The sequence below is a fragment of the Choloepus didactylus genome, chromosome 6, assembly GCF_015220235.1.
Source record: "Choloepus didactylus isolate mChoDid1 chromosome 6, mChoDid1.pri, whole genome shotgun sequence".
Taxonomy (NCBI): Eukaryota; Metazoa; Chordata; class Mammalia; order Pilosa; family Megalonychidae; genus Choloepus; species Choloepus didactylus.
Genome location: NC_051312.1, coordinates 60,359,949 through 60,379,886, shown reverse-complemented (window position 1 = coordinate 60,379,886; position 19,938 = coordinate 60,359,949). Strand labels below are relative to the sequence as shown.

General features: G+C 46.4%; 1 protein-coding gene across 1 annotated transcript in view; it reads left to right on the top strand.

The window, feature by feature from the left end:
* SLC6A5 (solute carrier family 6 member 5) overlaps positions 1-19,938 on the top strand; it is a 55,441-nt gene that overhangs the window by 19,245 nt on the left and 16,258 nt on the right. Inside the window, exons 8-10 of the mRNA XM_037839608.1 lie at positions 6,747-6,881; positions 8,376-8,479; positions 13,722-13,846. Coding sequence (XP_037695536.1) covers positions 6,747-6,881; positions 8,376-8,479; positions 13,722-13,846 — 364 coding nt within the window. The remainder of the gene's footprint in view (positions 1-6,746; positions 6,882-8,375; positions 8,480-13,721; positions 13,847-19,938) is intronic.

Sequence of the window (19,938 nt, the reverse complement as noted above, 5' to 3'; positions counted from 1 at the left end):
GAGCTGAGATTTTGGTCCAGTTGTTCAAACCAGAGCTTACTGTGGTTGCATTGTAAACCAACAACTTCAGAAGGATCTGGCCTCACTGGGGTCTCACGGCCTCATGGTCCTGCCACCTTTTACCTCCCAGGCATGTTTTGCACCCCCCACCGGGCACCCACACCTGGTACCCGTTAACCACATGGACTGATCTGTCTTCTGCCTGGGCACCTGGGCACCCTCCTGTGTGCCTTTGGGTAACAGCTCTTCCCTGTGCCTTCCCCATGTAATCTAGTACCACGGGGACATGGGGGACACAAACAGTGGACTCTGGCAGGTTTGTCAGAGTCACCTGAGGCAAATGGTGCACCTTAAGCCACATAATGTGGGGAGAATCAAGCCAGCTAGAGAGAACCGGGGTTCTGGTCTTGGTGATGTCTCGTGGTATTTGCGGTATAGGGTTATCTCCACTTGGGCCATGGAACTTGGCTGAGTTTCTTATGTGCTCTCAGCTCTTATTGTTGGTGCCAATAAATGAAGAGAAAATTCTCTTTATCTTAGCACATGTCTTTATCTTCTCAGGATTCCTCAGTTTCCTCATTGCTTAAAGAGAAGGCAATTGGACCAAGTGACTTCTAAGGTCCTCTAGCTCTAACATTATTCTTTCTGCACATTTGCTGGGTGAGCTGGGGGGCCACTTTTCCTCTCTGACCCCACTTTCTCTTTCTGTAAAATGAGAGCTGGTTTTGAGTGGCCCCTGACAGTTCTGCTGGCCATGAGTGCTGCCAGATTGGATGAATTGTTTTTCAAGGGCAGCAGGAAGATGGGGAAAAGTTGATGTGACCTGTACAACAGTGCCTGGTGTGTCCTGAGTTTTTCTGGACTCTTTGCCTTCTGGGGCTTGGAGCTGAGCTTGGGATGAGAATTCTGTGTCTCCAAAGGGCCCAGCCAAGCAACTGCTTAGCAAGAGTAGCCAAAGCATTTGCTCAACCAAATCCTCACTGGCAGGACTGTCAGTTACGGCTAGAGATAGAGACAGAGTGACCTCAAACATGATGGAAGTGGCTGGGCAGGTCTCTAGCTGGATAGGCTAGAAGGTGTAGCCAGCAGGAGAAGAGATGATAGGTGAGGAGGGTGAGAACTTGGGCTGGTTGGTGACATGAGGAAGGAAGGCTGTTGGCTCTAACATCAGACTTGAGTTCAAATCTTGGCTTCCTCACCTTCCAGTTGTGTAACTCTGGACAAGCTACTCATACTCATCTGTAAATTTGTGATAGTAGCATATACCACAGAGGATTGTTATAAGGATTAAATGAGATAATGCATGCAAAATACCTAGCATATGGTCAATTCTTCATTAACATGAGCTCTTTTTATTTTTATTATCATGAAGACTGATGTATTGAGTGGAGTGGGAATTTTGCCACTCTGACGTCACAAAAGCAGTGGCTTGGTGGGGAAATGGAAAGAGAGAGGAAGGTTTGTTGAACACTCTCTGTGAGCCAGACACTCTGCCGTGTTGCATGCATTAGTTCATTCACTGTTCACAACAGCCCTGCAAGGTATTCCATTGAATAGATAGGGAAACTGAAGCTTTTCAAAATAGAATAAATTGCCTGAAATCACACAGCTTTTAAGTGGCAGTGGTGAGATTCCAACCCAGGCCTGTCTGCTTTAAAGCCTAGGTTGTTTCCACTATCCAACATTCTCTCCCAAGGATGGTGGGATGCTAGGAGTAGATGGGAAATGCAGAATTATGGAGTCACCATTTGCATATAGTGGGGATAAAATATCCCCCTGTGAATCAGGACCCTTGCATTCCTACCTGGCTCTCTTGTCTTTAGCTGTATAATTTTAGGCAGGTCATTGGACACATCTGAGCCTCATTTTCCTCATCTGCAAAATCAAGGACTAGAACAAATATTCTCTAAGATCTTTTTTAGCTCCACTAGTCTGTGAGTTTTGGGGACAATGTTACATCCAGTTCTTTGTGCTGAATTGGAATTTAGTCCTTGGTATTAGATTTTACGGTCTTTTCTGGAATAGAAATTTTTAAGCAGCTCTGATCAGGTAAATTTTTCTTTTAGATCTGCCAGCTTATTTTTCTGCTTCATTGAGAAAGATTTCCAAACAGAGATCGATGATCAATGTTTTTTAAAAATGAGGGATACCACCAGAAATAATGAATCACAATTTATTATCCTGCCCTGGACTGTTCAGACATTAATCATGGAGCATTATTTGGGAGCCAAGGTGAATGCACAGCTGAGGCACTTGTTAAGACAGATTCTTCTGTGATGGAAGTTCCATGAATACTGTCATTTCTAACCAATAGTGTATCCTCCTCCTCCTGCAGCAAGATAAGCTTGTTTCCTCTGAGATGCAACCCTTTGAGCAGCTAGAATTCCAGAGCCAGGAGCGACCAGCAGGCAGCCTCAAGGTCAAACACAGCCCATCTGACCTCAGGGATGCTCTGCATGAGAGTTAAGGCAAAAAAAAAAAAAAAAACAGAAAACAAAACACAAAAAAACTAACCTAATTAGCTAGCATAGACTGGTGGGGCGGTACCACCTGTTCAGGGCTCCCGTTGTGAGGAAGATGCCGCGAGGTGTCAGGCCAGCAGGCTCAGATCAACTAGTCATTGTCACTCCCGCCAAGTATAATTCATTACTGCTCAAGTTTAATTCTTCTGACAGTACATATTGAAACAGGTGCATTCTGAAGCTCCCTTGACACAGGGAAACTAACTGTGCATAAAGCCTCCATATACACCTGACTCATATTTGATTCATGACCAGGATTTAGAAAGCCAAACTGTGGACTTGCTTAGTTCAAACAGTCACCATCTACAAAGTGAGTGCATCATCCACACACCAGAGCCAGGAGCTGGATGAGACAAGCACGGTGCCTGGGGTGCAACATTTAAGGTGGCACTTACTCTCAGGTTCCTGCAAGGGCAGGGCCGGCACCTGAAGAATGAGTACCTCCTTAAATTTTTTGACTAAGATGTCTCACTGGCCTCACTGTAGTTGGGCCCTGCACACATTTCTGATCTTGTGACCCGTAGCATCACATTAGTGGAAGAGCTTGGGCTCTGGAGTTAGAAAGCTCCAGGTTTGAGTCTTGGCTTAATGGCTCTGGGAGACTTTGAGTGAGATATTTAACCCCTTAATAAGTTGCTTAACCTGAGCCTCAGTTTCCTCCTCTGGAAAACAGGACTAATAATAACTGATCCTTGGATGGAGCTCCCAAAATGGGCATGTCTAAATAGTGTCCTAAGTCAGATGGGAGTCATAGTCTCAGCTCGTTAGACTGGTGCCAGTCTTGGGTTTTTTGTCCTTTAGGCTCCTGCTGCCTAGGTCATCTCTTCTCCCTTGCCTCCTCCTTCCGTCCTCACTTCCCATCACCCAGGTCAGGTGGGGGAAAGAATACCACTTAGCTGTCCCTCCCTCTACCCCACTGTCTTGGTGGGGTGGGGAAGTCGGACCAGTCAGGCAGGACCCTGCACTTGTACCACCTCCTCTCCTTGCCCTGTCCAATGCCTGGGGTGCCAGCCTGGGCTGGAGTGATGTTCCCCTGGGATAGCAGATGCTTGAGGGTTTTATAACATCTGCCTCTGGAGGGGAAGGAGAGAAGCAGGCTTGGCAGGAATGGGCAGGAGCTGGTGGCTGCCCCTCCCTGCCCCCCAGTCCCTAGCAATGCAGATCTTCAGGGCAAGGAGGAGAGGAGAGAGTTGGCAAGGTCTGCTGTGGGGCAGGGAAGAGGCCAGCCTCACTCGGTGCTGGTAGCCATGGAGAGGGAAGGAGGCCAGCCCACCTGTCTGATTTGGCTTACAGCTGGAATAAAGAGTTTGGCCTTGACCAAGTAATCGGGTTTAGAAGAAGAAGTACCTCCTAGTCTTTCCCTGGCTGCAACCTTCTCCGTTTCAGTGGATGGCAATGCCACCCTGTCAGTTGCTGAGGCCAAAACCTTTAGAGTTATTTGTCACTCCTCTCTCTCACTCTCCACATTAAATGTCAGGAAATTCTTTTGGCTCTTTCTGCAAAATACATCTGACGTCTGACTCTTGCTCATCACCTCTGCTGAGCCATCCCTTGCCTGGAAGTTTCCCATAGTTTCCTAACAGCTGTCCCTGCTTCTGTCCTTGCACCCCTGTTTGCAACACAACAACTGGGTGATCCTGTTAAAATGTTAGATCATCCTCTGCCCGAGTTCCCACAACTGCTCCCCATTTCCCACAAAAGAAAGGCCACAGTCCTTATAATGTTCCACAAGGCCCTACATGATCTGCTCCAACCTATATCCCCACCTCTCTGACTTCCTCTCCTACCCGTGCTCCCCTCCCTAGCTGCACTGCACACTCCTTTCTTAGGGCCTTGCCGCTATCTGTTCCCACTGTCCAGAGTGTTCTTCTCCCAGATAGTTTTCAAGTTTTTGCTCAAATACCAATTTCTCAATGAGGTCTTCTCTGACTATCCATCTTAATATGCCAATCTCTCCCCAGCTATCCTCCCTAACCCCTTACTCTGCTCTGCTTTTCTTTTCCCAATGCACTTATCCTTCTAATATATTGTATTTTTGTAATATACTCTAAATAATATTTATTATGTTATTGTTGGTTGTCTGTCTCCCCAGCTAGAATGTAAGCTGTTCAAGGGCAGGGTCTTTGTTTTGTTCAATGATGCATTTCAAATACCTAAAACCATGCCTGGCATGAATTAGATGCTATAAATACATTAACTGCATATGACATATATGTGTATATTTATTAGAATAAATGAAGTGACTCCAAGAGTTATATGAGCTGGAGGCCCCCTCCTAATCTCAACCCTAGCCATAACCTTACCCCAACTCCACCCTCCCAAGTCCTCATCCCTAAGATTGCAGTGCCTGCCTCTTGCTGCCAGGCTAGAGCCCCCTTGCCAGGCCCTGGAGGCTGTGCAGCAACTATGGGTAGCAGAGTCTCCGACTTCCTCTCACAGGGAGCAGATGCTCCAGGTGCCGCAGGATGGAAGACTGCAGGTGGAAATTGAGGCAGCTCTGAACCAAGAGTGCTCACTCTGCTATATATGTCTGCTGCATGATTTGGAGAGGATTTGGTGGGCTGGCATGGATGCTTAACATTCTCTTTCCTAGTGTTTTTGGGATGCAATACACTTGTGAGCTGAGGCTTGTCAGTGTTATTAAATTCCGGACTGCTGAGACCTAGGCAAGACTGTGAAGTGGACGCTTCTGTTCCCAGTGCCCCCGCAGCCTCTACCACTTTGTATGGATTGTCCCACTGGATGCTTCCAGCAGCCCCATGAAGAATGTGCTTTTGTTACTGTCGCTTTGCAGGCACAGACACTGAGACTCAGAGAGGGTAAGTCACTTCCTAAGGTGACACAGCTCATAAGTGATGGAGTCAAGATTCAGACTCAGGTTCATGTGACTGTAGAGCCTGAACTCTCACGGTCTGCTTTTCTCCCCATGTACCAAATCTTAATCACAAACTCTTCCTTCACCCTGAGGTTTGATTGACAGCTAAGGAAGCAAAGTATCTTCCACTCATCCCCATCCAACCAGTCCCCAATTTCTGCCGATGTTACTTCCCAAGTGCTTCTTGGCTCGGGTCCCTTCCACTTGTCCAGAATCCAGGAGTATCCTTTGGTTGACATTCAAGGCCTTCTGTGGTGTGGTCTCTACCTGTCTCCAGCCTTACTTCTGACCTCTGTCAGCCTTGATTTTATGCTGTCCTAATAGTGAGCAATTTGTGCTTTGCCCTCAAACACCTGCCTTATCCACACTCCTCCTTCACTTTCCCACCTTGCCTCACCTCATTGAAGTTGCACTCATCCTCTGAGCTCCAGCTCATGTGTCATTGTTGTGAATCTTTTAGCAAACACCCAGGTTGGACCCAATACTCTACCCTGGACTTCCATAGTGTCCTGTGGGTAATATTATCTTAGTGCATAGCCCATTATTCAGACGCTGTCTCTGGGTCTTCCAGATCATGAGTCCCTTTGTCTTTATGCATCTAGTGCCTAGCACAGCATCCAGATCTTAGTGGATCTTCCACAAATGCTTATTGAACTTATCTGCATTTATTGACCGTCTGTTATAAAATGGGCACCATGCTAGGTGCTATGCATACATTAGCTCACTTAATCCTCATAGTTATTTGTAAGAAAGATGCTTTTATCCCCAGGTTGCAGGCATAGAAACAGGTTCAGGGAGCTTAAGTAGCTTGTTCAAGGTTACCCAGCTACTAAGTACCAGAGGTGTGATTTCATTTGAACCCAAATGTGTATAAGTTCCAAGATCATGGTCTTTTCATCTTGCCAGGTTGCCTCACTTAAGGTGTCTATATAAACAGGAATGGAAGGGCTAAGCTAAAAAAGATTTGTTTCTAATGGTGGAATTTTGGGCCTCATCCAAGGAGTAGGAGTAGGAGTTAGAGAGGGGAGGAGATGGTGGCTTCCCTCCCTCAGATCTTCCTCAGGCAGTTGTCCCTCGTGGCTGGGAGGGATGACATCTCCCCTAGGCCTTCTGCGCTGCAGACTGAGTCATCCCACAGCCTTGGGTTCCCCCAGACACTCTCTGAGTACCTTTGGTCCCAGTGCCCTCCCTGTGTCCACAGCCCAGGAAATCATCCTGATGTCCTCAGAGCCAAGAGCTGTGCTCAGATAGCAGATACACTCTGTAATCTGCCTCTTTTGATGTCCTTCCACATGGACATGTTCTGAAGCTCATTCTCATTCCATGCCTCTGTTGGATGGTTTTCCTAGGTGGTGTACTTCACGGCCACATTCCCGTATGTCGTGCTGGTGATCCTCCTCATCCGGGGAGTTACCCTGCCTGGAGCTGGAGCTGGGATTTGGTACTTCATCACACCCAAGTGGGAGAAACTCACGGATGCCACGGTGGGCTGATTATTTAACTTACCGCTTGCCGGCGGGGGAGGGTGGAATGGCACACAGGGTGGGTCATGCCCTGGGCTGCTGTTGGGCAAAAGAGGTCAGACATTGTCCCTCAGGGAATCTCACGGCAGTGGACGGTGGCTGTGGGCTTTTACAACATCCTGATCATCCTGGAATGTTACGTTCACACTCAGGAAATCTTTAATGAGAAATGGTCAGCTGGGGTTTTTCACATTCCTGGAATAGCTGTCCTAGATCTGGAGTGTGGTGGAGGCTGAAATGAAGAATGAAATCCTCTTAATAGCTTTGGGGCACCACACACCATTTATCTGTTACTAATTATAGTGCCTCGGAAGTAGAGTTTTGCAGATTGGAAAATAACAGCACTTAGGCGAACCACAAGCAATTCTAATTTAAAGGGCTCGGGTACATTTGAATACTGAATGTCTTTCCACCTTACCATCCTCAGTGAATAGCTTCTATATAGTTGCTACAGCTCCAGCCATCATATCAGAAGTCCAGGTAGCAGAAAGTCCAGAGGGGAGTGGGGATAGAGAAAGACACCCTCCCTCTCTTTTAAAGAGAATAAGCTCAGGAGTCCCACATAACGTATGAAAAAACACATAACGTATTTTCACATTCTTGTTCAGAAACTAAATCATAATTATTTTCCCCCATGTGCCCCTCCCCTAGGGGCTGGGGTATGATCATTTAGTTGGACAGATGAATGGTTGCCCTTAAATTAAACCACAGCTCTGTCACTAAGGAGATACGGAGAAGTGATGTTGGGGTAGGCACAAATTTTGCCAGCACACGCTTGAACTTTCTCTTTGCATATTTTAAGCACAATTTTAAAACAAGATTTAATTTATAAGAATGATGGGAAGTCCATCATATAAATCTGTGGCTCAAACTCTTGAGTGGCCTTCTGGAGTTTTATGAGGACAATGAAGAGGAATCATCTAACAGAACTGAGTGGTGTTGCCTGCCATGTTCAAGAAGAATGTGATACTATAAAGTCCACTCAGCTGTGGCACAGAAGTTGCTTTACTAACATTAGGGAATACAGAGTTTCAGATTTTCAATAGTGGTTCTTTGCAGCTATAGAATTTCAATTTAAAGGGATTTTTAATTTTGAACCCATGTGTACATTTTGCTATTGTAGATTGGGTTTTGAGAGTGTATCACACTAAAGAAAGGGCTCTTCCCTTCGGTTTAGTGTGACATAGAAGGAAATTGAAGGGTGAAATGTGAGTGTATTTATGGAGTGCCTCTCCTTTGATCAGAATGGAATTATCATCTCCCAGGTAATTTACAGCCTCTTTGGCTTCTGGTGCAAATGATTTATGTTTCTCATTTATACTGGTTCCCAAAGTCATCTTATCCCTGACCGCCTCTCCCCTGGGGAGATGCTGGGCTTTGGTGTGACACCCCTCCTCCCTACCCCAGGGCCAGTCTCCTCCAGTGACCTTGGATCTTCTCTCTTTTGCCTTCCAGGTGTGGAAAGACGCTGCTACTCAGATTTTCTTTTCTTTGTCTGCTGCGTGGGGTGGCCTGATCACTCTCTCTTCTTATAACAAATTCCACAACAACTGCTACAGGTATGTGGAGTCGTGTTGGACTCTGAGAGGTAGCTGGGGAGCGGGATAGGGTCCTGGGGCAGAAGAGTAGACAAGTTCCGGACACCTGAGGCCACATCCTTACACTTCACCTGAGGTAAAGCCAGAGATTTGCCCCTGGCAAAGGAGACCCTCCTGCTAAGACTTAGCTGCTGGCTTCCGGGGTCCTGGACTCCAGTTGACACTGCTGACTGTGACATGTGTTAGGGGATCAGTGACTGTTTATAAAATGGAATTGGGCCTCCCTGGAGGTGGCTGTGCGGAGAGCTGTGTCCTGCAATAATCATTTCTGAGCCACCCAGTTCATTTAGCCATATGGTAGCCATTTATGAAGTATGGCCATTAATCATGCAACCAATATTTTTCTATAGACCCTATAAGAAAGGGAGCCTGGTACAGTGGAAGAAGCACTTTGGAATCAGACAGACTTACATTTGAGTTGTGATTTTGCCATTTCCTCTTCTATAAAATGCATCTTATAATATTTTGTTGAGGATGATGTATACAAGAAGACAATTGATACAAACTTATCAGTGCAATACTTGGCATATAGTAGTTGCTCAGTAAATGGTATGTGCCATTATGATGATGATGATGATGATGACGATGAGGTATTTTGTGAACCAGGAGAGATACAGAGGAATTCAAAACATCTCTGTCCTCAAATAGCTTACAGTCTAGAGGTGCAAGATCACGGGGGTGGGTTTCAGATTTGGACTGTCAGTCAAGCTCATGGGATGCAATAGGCTTATCAAACACAAGTTTACTTGATTTTAAGAAAGGACAGGGAACAGGGAGGACAGACACAACACAGCAACATGAAGGCCTCAGGCACCCAGGGTGATGAGAGAGCTGATGTGAGTGCTGGTCACTCCAGAACCGGGAATGTCCCTTGGCTTAAATACCTGTGGACACCCAGCACCCAGATGGAGGCATGTGGTCTAGCTGCAGCCCCTATGTTACAGGTCGTGCACTAAACAATCCTAATAACCAGGTATGGCTTGCTTGGATCAATAATCAGCTCATGGCAATCACCAAAAGATCCTTGTTTATCCTCAATGAATACATCCATTCACTTGATATTGTAAGAAATTTGGTTAAGGGTTGTTCTAGTTTGCTAATGCTGCCAGAATGCAAAACACCAGAGATGGATTGGCTTTTATAAAAGGGGGTTTATTTGGTTACACAGTTACAGTCTTAAGGCCATAAAGTGTCCAAGGTAACACATCAGCAATTGGGTACCTTCACTGGAGGATGGCCAGTGGTGTCTGGAAAACCTCTGTTAGCTGGGAAGGCACATGGCTGGTGTCTGCTCCAAAGTTCTGATTTTAAAATGGCTGTCTCCCAGGATGTTCCTCTCTAGGCTTCAGTTCCTCAAGAATGCCACTCTTAGTTGCACTTGGGGTGTTTGTCCTCTCTTAGCTTCTCTGGAGCAAGGGTCTGCTTTCAACAGCCATCTTCAAAAAGTCTTACGTCTGCAGCTCCTGTGCTTTCTTCAAAATGTCCCTCTTGGCTGTAGCAAGCTCGCTCCTTCTATTTGATCTTATATAGTGCACCAGTAATTTAATTCAGACCCACCCAATGGGCGGGCCAACACCTCCATGGAAATTATCCAATCAGAGTCATCACCCACAGTTGGGTGGGGCTCATCTCCATGGAAATACTCAAAGAATTACAATCCAATTAACACTGATGGGTCTGCCCACACAAGATTACATCAAAGATAATGGCATTTGGGGGGACACAATACATTCAAACTGGCATATTCCACCCCCTGGACCCCAAAATAACATTATTTTTCCATATAAAAAATACATTCATCCCACAATATCACAGAAACTTAAATCATTTCAGTAACAATAGTTAAGTACAAAATTCCATCAAAATCAATTATAGGCGTGGTCAGTCCTAAGGCATAATTTTCCTTTAGCTATGGATCTGTGAACTTAGAACAAGTTATGTGCTTCCAATATACAAAGGAGGGACATTCATAGGATAAACATTCCCGTTGTCATAAGGAGAAACTGAAAGGAAAACAGGGTTAACAGGACCAAAACAGCTCCTAAAACCTGCAGGACAAACTCCATTAGATTTCAAAGTCTGAGCATCATTTACAGAATGACGTTGCATCCTTGGGGCTTGAGAGAGTGGGAGTCTAACCCTTCCTAAGGGCCTTTGTGGCAGCCCTTTCCTCTCCAAACACTTAGGTGAGTGCTCCAACATATCCACACATTGGGGAGACCACCTTCTTGGCCCCACCCTCCTCAAACATTGGGGAAGCACCCAGATTCCCTTCCATCTCCAGGGCACACGCTCAACTCCTTCAGAACAGTGTGGTGGCAGCCAGGCTCTCTCAAATTCCCTAGGAATGTGCTCCACCCTCTTTGGGGCTTGGGGTGGCAGAACATTTCCTGAGCTTCGAGGCAGAAGGCCTGCCTTCAACCTCCAGGGCAAACTCACCCTTTCCATGCATGTGGGCCACTCCGCTCTCCCAGCCCAAGACCTCTTGACTCCAGACCTCAACCTCCATGGCTCTGTCTTTGATGAAATTTTTCCTTCAATTTGTTCCTTGTCTGACTCTTCCAGTCCAGACTGATGGCATCTTTGTCTATAAAGATCTCACAAAAATTCTGTTGGCTTTGCATGAAGCACACAAGGGTCAAAGCCATCAAACAATAGGACTTTCCACAAATCCTTTCTGCTTAACTCCTTTTCCAATCTTGGCTTGTACTGAAATGGAGGCTGGGTTCCATGTTTGGTTAAATCCTCACATTGGGCTGTAGCTTCTGGGATTCCACCCCCTGGAAGCCTGTAATTTTCCAAGCCATCAGCTTCTGGTTTCTTTGAACCCAAGAGTTCAGTTCTAAGTTTATCTCTCTCCACTTGCATTTTACTATAAGCTGCAAGGAGAAGCCAGGGTGCATCCTCCACATGTAGTCTGGAGATCTCCTCAGCTAAGTATTCCAGGTTGTCACTTTCAAATTCTTCCTTCCATCTGACACCAGGAATCAATTTTGCCAAATTCTCTGCCCCTTTAAAACGAGGATCACCTTTCTTCCAGTTTGCAATACCTAATTCATCATTTCTGTTCAAGGCCTCGTCAGAAATATCTTTAGAGTCCATATTTCCACAAACAAAGCAGTTTAGCCCTTTACTATCAAGCTCCTCACAATTCTTCCAGAATCTTCCCCTTATCCATTTAAAAATCTGTTCCAACATGTTTGGTATTTGCAAACTCAGCAGCACCCCACTTCTCTGGTACCAAAATCTGTTCTAGTTTGCTAATGCTGCCAGAATGCAAAACACCAGAGATGGATTGCTTTTATAAAAGTGAGTTTATTTGGTTGCAAAGTTACAGTCTTAAGGCTATGAAGTGTCCAAGGTAAGTCATCAATAATCGGGTACCTTTACTGGAGGATGGCCAGTGGTGTCCAGAAAACCTCTGTTAGCTGGGAAGGCATGTGGCTGGCGTCTGCTCCAAAGTTCTGGTTTCAAAATGACTTTCTCCCAGGATGTTCCTCTCTAGGCTGCAGTTCCTCAAGAATGTCACTCTGAGTTGTACTTGGGGTATTTGTCCTCTCTTAGCTTCTCCAGAGCAAGAGTCTGCTTTCAACGGCCGTCTTCAAAAAGTCTTACGTCTGCAGCTCCTGTGCTTTCTTCCTCTTGGCTGTAGCAAGCTCTCTCCTTCTGTTTGATCTTACATAGTGCACCAGTAATTTAATTGAGACCCACCCAATGGGCGGGCCAACACTGCCATGGAAATTATCCAATCAGAGTCATCACCCACAGTTGGGTGGGGCTCACCTCCATGGAAACACTCAAAGAATTACAATCTAATTAACACTGATAGGTCTGCCCACACAAGATTACATCAAAGATAATGGCATTTGGGGGGACATAATACATTCAAACTGGCTCAAGGGTCAAACTAACCTTGAGTTCTGAATCTGGAGGAAAGGATTGCAGTTAAGCTATGTGCTGGAATGGCTGGGAGAGTCTCAGAGATGATTTATACAGAGTCCGATTTCAGCAGGATCAGAGGAAGAGGGAGTGTATTCTAGGTTGGCAGAAGCAGCCAGAGGTGGGAATGAGTGGGAAGAGTGCGCTGGGGTGTGTGGAGGGAGCAGGTAATGGGATTGGAGCAGAAAGTGTGTGTCCATAGGACTGGGAGACAGCCTCAGAATCGGCTGAGGCCAGACTGGAGAGACCCTCAAATACCAGAGTAAGATGTTTGAACTTCTTAGGTCACAGCCATTCATTATCCGATGACCTGAGAAGCGGTCTGAATGCCATCAAGGGGAGAAGCATTGCTGTGGATTTTCTTAGAAATGAGATTGTGTGGCCTGGTGGAAAGAGCCCATGTCTGAGGGGCAGGAAATCTGGTTTCAAATTTTGACCCACCATTAATTATCCGTTACCTTCCTCCCTTCTGGGCCTTAGTTTCCTTATCTGTAAACTAAAGGATGGGACCTGGTGGGTAGTTTACTGAGCACTTATTTGGGCCAGGCTCTGTGCTGTGCAGTCTTTATCGCCCTTTGTCCTCACAACAATCTATGAGAGGGGTATGGTCACTGATGCCACTTAAATCAGATGAAAGGAAGTGACATGCTCAAAAAACCACTGTGGTTAACTGGTAGGAGAACCGGTATTTGCCTGCAGCCCTGAGGCTCCCGGCAGGTGGATGGGGCAGGCTGGGAAACCATCAACCTCTTGCCAGCAGAGGGCTCTGGGATCTAGGCTGTCTGTGTGCCCCAGTCCCAGGCTGTCCTCATGCCTTGGCGGCATTTCATAGTCCCACCACCTTCTCTTTCTTCACACACCATTTCTGTCCTGGTGTGCCCCCCACCCCCAAAGCCCCTGTCCCCTCAATACTTGCTCTGATAGACTCATCCCTGTCACTGAGATAAGGGGAGACCCAGTTCTCTCCCAGTGGAGTTCTCTCCCTAGGGGAGCTCTTTTTGCATTTCTTGGTGCTTTTTAAATCCACCCAAGGGAGTCTATGATCAGGATTTGTGATCCTTTCTTTGTGAGTTAGAGAAAACAAGGCCCAGTCTTCTGTGGATATGTGTTTAGAATTGGCTTTCTGACCCCACCTGGACACGTTTTCCTGAGCACATGCATACACGTGGGCACAGAAACACACATACACTTGTGTGTTCTTCCCCTTGTCCTTTCCCTCTCAACAAGGCAAATCTAGTGACAAAGTCTGGTCTCTTCCTTCCAGGGACACCCTAATTGTAACTTGCACCAACAGTGCCACGAGCATCTTTGCCGGCTTTGTCATCTTCTCCGTTATCGGCTTCATGGCCAATGAACGCAAAGTCAACATTGAGAACGTGGCCGACCAAGGTAAGTGCAGGCGTCCCCCTGCTGTGGCCGGGCAGGTTCCAGGTCCACCTCAGGACTTCCGGTTTGTGCTGCGCTGGGGAGCTGGCCCTCTGGAGTGGCGTGGAGGGCAGAGGGCTCAGCTTCCACTTGCAGAGGCACCAAGGCAGGCTCAGGTAGGAAGCTCGCTGCGGGGCTACAGCTGGCACGGCCCTCACCAGAGATTGCTTTACAAGCCCCCTTTCCTGCTTGCTGTTCCTTCTTCTTCCTGTTCCCCTCTTAATTCAACTCTAGCCTGAGTAACTACGGCCTAGGCACAAGTAGAGGATTCTTTAGGCAAACCAGTAGCCTGCGAGCTGATGTGGATGCATCCTGCTCCGGATAGCTTCTGTGTTAGTTTCCATAAACCGGGTGGCTTCAAGCAATAGAAATGTATTCTCTTTTGTTCTAGAGGCTGAAAGTCCAAAATCAAGGGGTTGCAGGGCTGGTGTCTTCCGAGTGCCCTGAAGGACAATGTTGTATGTCTCTCTCCAGCCCCCTGGCGATTCTCATTCTTCCTTGGTTCCAATCTCTGCCGATCTCTTCACATCAGCTAGTCTCCCTGTGCCTGTGTCTCTGTGTCCAGATGTACCTCTTTTTATGAGGACACCCATCATATTGGGTTAGGACCCCCTCTAATCCAGTGTGGCCTCATCTTTTTTTTTTTTTTTTTGCATTTTTTTTATTAAATTCAGTTTTATTGAAATACATTCACACACCATACAATCATCCATGTTATACAATCCACTGTCCACAGTATGATAACATAGTTATGCGTTCATCACCACAATCTATCTCTGAACATTTTCCTTACATCAGAAAGAACCGGAACAAGAATAAAAAATAAAAGTGAAAAAAACCAGCCAAATCATCACCCCATCCCACCCCATTTGTCCTTTAGATTTTATCCCCATTCCTCCACTCATCCATACACTAGATAAAGGGGGTGTGATCCACAAGGTCTTCGCAATCACACTGTCACCCCTTGTAATCTACATTATTATATAATTGTCTTCAGGAGTCCAGACTGCTGGGTTGGAGTTTGGTAGTTTCAGGTATTTACTTCTAGCTATTCCAATACATTAAAGCCTAAGAGGTGTTATCTATATAGTGCATAAGAATGTCCACCAGAGTGACCTCTCGACTCCATTTGGAATCTCTCAGCCACTGAAACTATTTCGTCTCATTTTTGTTCCCCTTTTGGTTAAGAAGATACTCTCAGTGCCACGATGCCGGGTCCACATTCATCCCCAGCAGTCATACTCTGCGTTGCCAGGGAGATTTACACCCCTGGGAGTCGGGTCCCACGTAGGGGGGAGGGCAGTGAGTTCACCTGTCGAGATGGCTCAGTTAGAGAGAGAGAGGGCCACATCTGAGCAACAAAGAGGTACTCAGGCGGAGACTCTTAGGCACCATTACATGCAACTTTAGACTCTCCTTTGTGGTAAGGAGCTTCATAAGGGCAAGTCCCATGCTCGAGGGCTCAGCACATCAAACCGCCAGTCCCAATGTTTGTGACAACATCAACACCAGTCCAGGTGAGGATGTCCAACACATCTGCACCTTCCCCCAGATCCTTGGGGCTGGGGAGGGGGAGGCTGTAAATATATTTTTTATTATCTGCCCAAATTACTCTGGGATGTGTCACTATTTCACTCCAGCCTATACTAATCTACCGTATCTCACTTCCTATTCAAAGTTCCATGCAATTGTGGTGTTTGAACAAATCGACTGTAGAGTTGTACCATTTAGAAAATTTAGATCCTGTACCAAATAGATATCTGTTCCCTTGGTCTCATATGAAAGTTGAAGTTTTAAAACACAATCAGTTTCAACCTTTATCCTTTGGCAGTGTGGCCTCATCTTAATTTACTGCAAAGACGTATTTCCAGATCAGGTCCCATTCTTAGGTTTTGGGTGAACATAAATTTTGCGGGAGCACTCTTTACCCCAGTATAGCATCCCTTGCTGAGGGTGCTGTAGAAACTGAGCACCAAAACTTACCAAGAGCTGCCTTTTCCTTACAAAATGCTTCTGGATTGTTAGAGCAAATGTGCTTGCAGGGCCTTCTGCTTAGCAAAGCTGACCTGCACACCCAGCCCCCCCCCACCCCCCCCCACCGCAGTGGGTGGAAGGTTGAATGGTGATGATGGGGCCTCCGTGTGTCAGGACGTGCCAGGTGCTGTGGGGACGTGAATATGGGGCCCTAGACAATCCTGCGAGATGCTTCTCTATGCAGTTTTCTTTCTTCAAGGAGCTCACTGCAATTTTCAGATAATGGCTCAGATCTGAGTGCGTGGGAGAACTAAGCCCTAGAAATGTCATCCCTTTGGTGGGCTGCCTGATCTCTTTTGGCTCCCCAAGGATAATTAATTACTGCTTCAGCATACTGATAATGCAGGTGGGGGAGGGGCTCTCAAAGAGCTAAAGAGCTGGCTTATTCCAGGGCTGTCATTATCTCTCCCCGGAGAGCCTGGTCAAACCCCGAGGGGTGTTTGGTTTTGCAGCAGTGCGCTAAATTACAGGGGCCCATGGGAGCTGGGTAAATGCCCCTCTTGGTTGAGAATTCTCGAGCTTCCTGGGGAAGGAGGGAGAAAGGAAGGGAGGAAGGACATCCTGGGAAGATTTTCCCTTCAGGGGTACATACCTGTGCCACCCCTGGCTGTCCTGTAACCTCATTTCCTCTCAGCAGAGTAGCTGTAGCAGGTAGGTTCTGCCCCACTTTCTTGCAGATTTTTGCAACATCACTGAGCTCATTGTGAACTAGTGGCTGAACTGCCAGAGACAGTGGTCCCTGAGACTTGGTCACATTAAATAACTGTCCTGGGCTCTTTCCTGCCCTGGGAAAGGGATTTGGGAGGATATGTTGCTAAAACTCAGATAAGGTTTTGTTTTTCCTATTCATAAAAGTAGCCGACGATTGTCAGTATTTTCCTCTAAAAGTTCCCTTTTGCAGTATTTTTTCACTACCTCTGATTTTAACAGGGAGAAGAGAGCCCTTTAGCAGGTTCTAACCTGTTGTATTAATACTTGATAGTTTCCAGTTGTCTTGAGCACAGGAACAGCCATGGGGACAGTGGCCCATGGGTCCCCTCCCAGCATCTTGGGGAAGCCATCCCTCCTGAATGAAATCCGCATATATTCTTCTATGTGGTTTATCAAGAGGCTCCATGGAGCATAGGGCAGAGATTTGGGGTCAGGCCTAGACTCAAATCTCAGCGCCACTCCTCCTAGCGGGAGAACATTGGCATCTTGATATTCAGCACTTTTTTGCTGACCCAACATTAGGAACTAAGTGTTGGTATCAAGTCAGAAATAGGTTCTCTTTAATGACCTAACACTGTTCTATTTAGTTTGCTCCTCCTTTCTATGGGGGGCATTTCTGTCAAAACTATCACCCCAAATCTCCGCCAGATTGGTGATGGGAATCAGCTGTCCTCTGCTTTTATGATTGGGAAGGGGGCACATTCTTCTTAGGGACCCTGTCCAGAACAGCCACTCCCAGGGTAGTCAGCCTTTCAGAGCTACCTCTCAACTGCCTGCATCACTGACCTATGGGGCTGTGACATGCTCAGAATCCACCCCAAAGCCCTACAAAGATGCTCACCTGACAGCAGAAAGAATCAGTGTGACCAGAGTAGATGAACACAAATCTATATTTTGTTGAGTTTCCAGGTGTACATGGTGACTGTCATTCCTCAGACCACACAGGAAGTGCTGCCTTGGTTCCTTTACCTCCTAATAGTTCTGCTCATCAAAGTGAACTCTCTCCAACAGGACTGAGCCCTCACCTCCAACCAACCATCTGTCTAACATTCCCCTAGAAGGTGCAGGAGTTCTGGTGGTATATCCTCAGAGAACTCATTTCTTTTGCTACAGGTATCACAGCAGAGTGGCTTCCCAAATCATGCTGAGGTCATACATTTCATTGATCGGAGCCCCTCGGATTTTTTGTGGCTCTTTGTGGATAAAGGGAGCTCTTATTACAGGATATCTGGGGGTCCTGTCCAAGTTGCTGACATCCTGAGTCCCCTTGACCCCCTGATGGAGAGAACAATAATGATCTATGTTTCCTGAGTTCTTACTATGTCCAGGTGTTGTTTGGATGGGAGTATTTAATTAAGCCCTTTGCTTGTCTGGGAACATTTAATTCCCAGAGCAACCGTACAGGGTAGGAAGTATCATCATCTCCATTTTGTGGATGAGAAAACTGCAGCCAGAGAGAATAAGGTCACACAGCTAGGAAGAGGCACAGCCGGTATCCAGTCCCTGTGGGATGGAGCCTGCACTCCAGCCATTGGGCTGTTCTGCCTCTCACTGGGAGGGACAAGGGACAGGACCAGTCCTTTGTCAGACGGACCCAGAGATGCTCTTGGGAAAATTGGCTCTGGCCCAGAAAAGCCATATTTTGGAGGAAAAAAAAATCTGAACCCTTTAAAACGATATAAAAATGTATTTTTAAAATCCAACAATATTATTCATAAAAACACTCCACTACCCAGCCACCTTGGATAATGGAGCTTGCTGTAATGTAGCTTGAAGATTATGCCTTCACCTGGGCACTTTAGGGAAGCAGCTGAAACTGAACCAGTCCTAATATTTTGAAACCATTTCTGCCTCTAAAGAGGCAGTAAGACCCAAAGGTAGAATCCTATTAAAGCAAGCAGCTGGGGTCCTCGGTGGTGGCGGTTTGCAGGCTGCCTGTTGGCCTTACGGGCCTGACTGTCGCCAGAGCACTGAACTTGCTTCCTCAGTGTTCTGCAGCTGAGACCGATTTTGAACTGTGGTTTAATACCGACTTTTCTTTTACGGTTCACATAGGGAGCCTTCAGAGGCTGGTTCTACAGTCTTTCAATAAATGCATAAAGCTGGGGTATCTTAGGCATTCTAGGCTTTATTTTTTAAATACCCCAAGGCCCTCAGCAACAATAGGAACTAACAACCTGATAAATTCTGGTTTTAAACAGTGCTGTTATAAGTTATAAAAACTCCAGGTGCTGTGATTTCTGGTTTCCAGACGTGCTGTGGCTACAGATTACCCCTGAGCCCATGTTCTTTTGACTCTGCCCATTATCATTTAGTTTTCTTTAGCACTTAGAAGGAGATTCACCACTGCAGAGTCCTTAGCCATCCTTGGTCATGGTTATCTTCCCAGGGTGGCCGGAGGCAGGTCAGAACTGCTATCAGGGCTTCATTATAGCAGAGAAAACTGCAGCTCTAACACCCCCACCCAAGACCACAGGCAGTTTTCGGAGTTCGTTGTCCACTCTGAATGCTGATAAGGTGTGAAGCACCAGGCTCAGTGTTTCACCTGGGATTTCTCATTTGTTTCTTAGAATCACTCTGTGAGGTACTATTGTTATCTCCATTTTTGATGGCAAAATTGAGGCTTATGGAAATCAAATAACTTGTCCAGGATTGCATAGTGGCTAAGTCATGGAATCAGGATTTGGATTCAGATCTGTCTGACCCTTAGAGCTCAAGCTTTCTTAACCCTTTCAGCATTATCATCACTCCCACTCCAACTAAATACCTATGGACTGAAGCAGCCCCATATTTACCGAGCCCAGCATTCAGTGATGCTGCATCTAATCTTTGTAGGGCATGATCCTAAAAGCATTGGATAAATTCATCTGTTAGGTGAATGGCTTCTCCTGAGGGAGTGAAGAGGAGGAAGGGTAGTTAAAGAGGGAAATAATGTCATTCTGGGCACCTTCTAACCTATAGAGCAGAGTTTCTTGACGTCAGCACTATTGATGTTTGGGCCTGCTAATTCCTTGTTGTAGGAGGGCTGTCTTGTGCATTGTAAATTCTAGTGGCCTCTACCCACTTGATGCAACTCTTCTCACCCCAGTTGTGACAACCAAAATGTCTGCAGATACTGCCAGCTATCCCCTGGGGGGCAAAATCTCTACTGGTCTTGGAGCTCTGCTCTAGAGGGTAAATTTTACATTTTCCCCTGACCCATCCACTATGAAGATGGAGTGTCTCAGGTTATTTGCATGGGAAACAGCCTGGCCTTGGAGCTAGGTAGAGTTGACCCAGAAGCTCTTCTTTGGCACTGGTTTTGAGCCTTT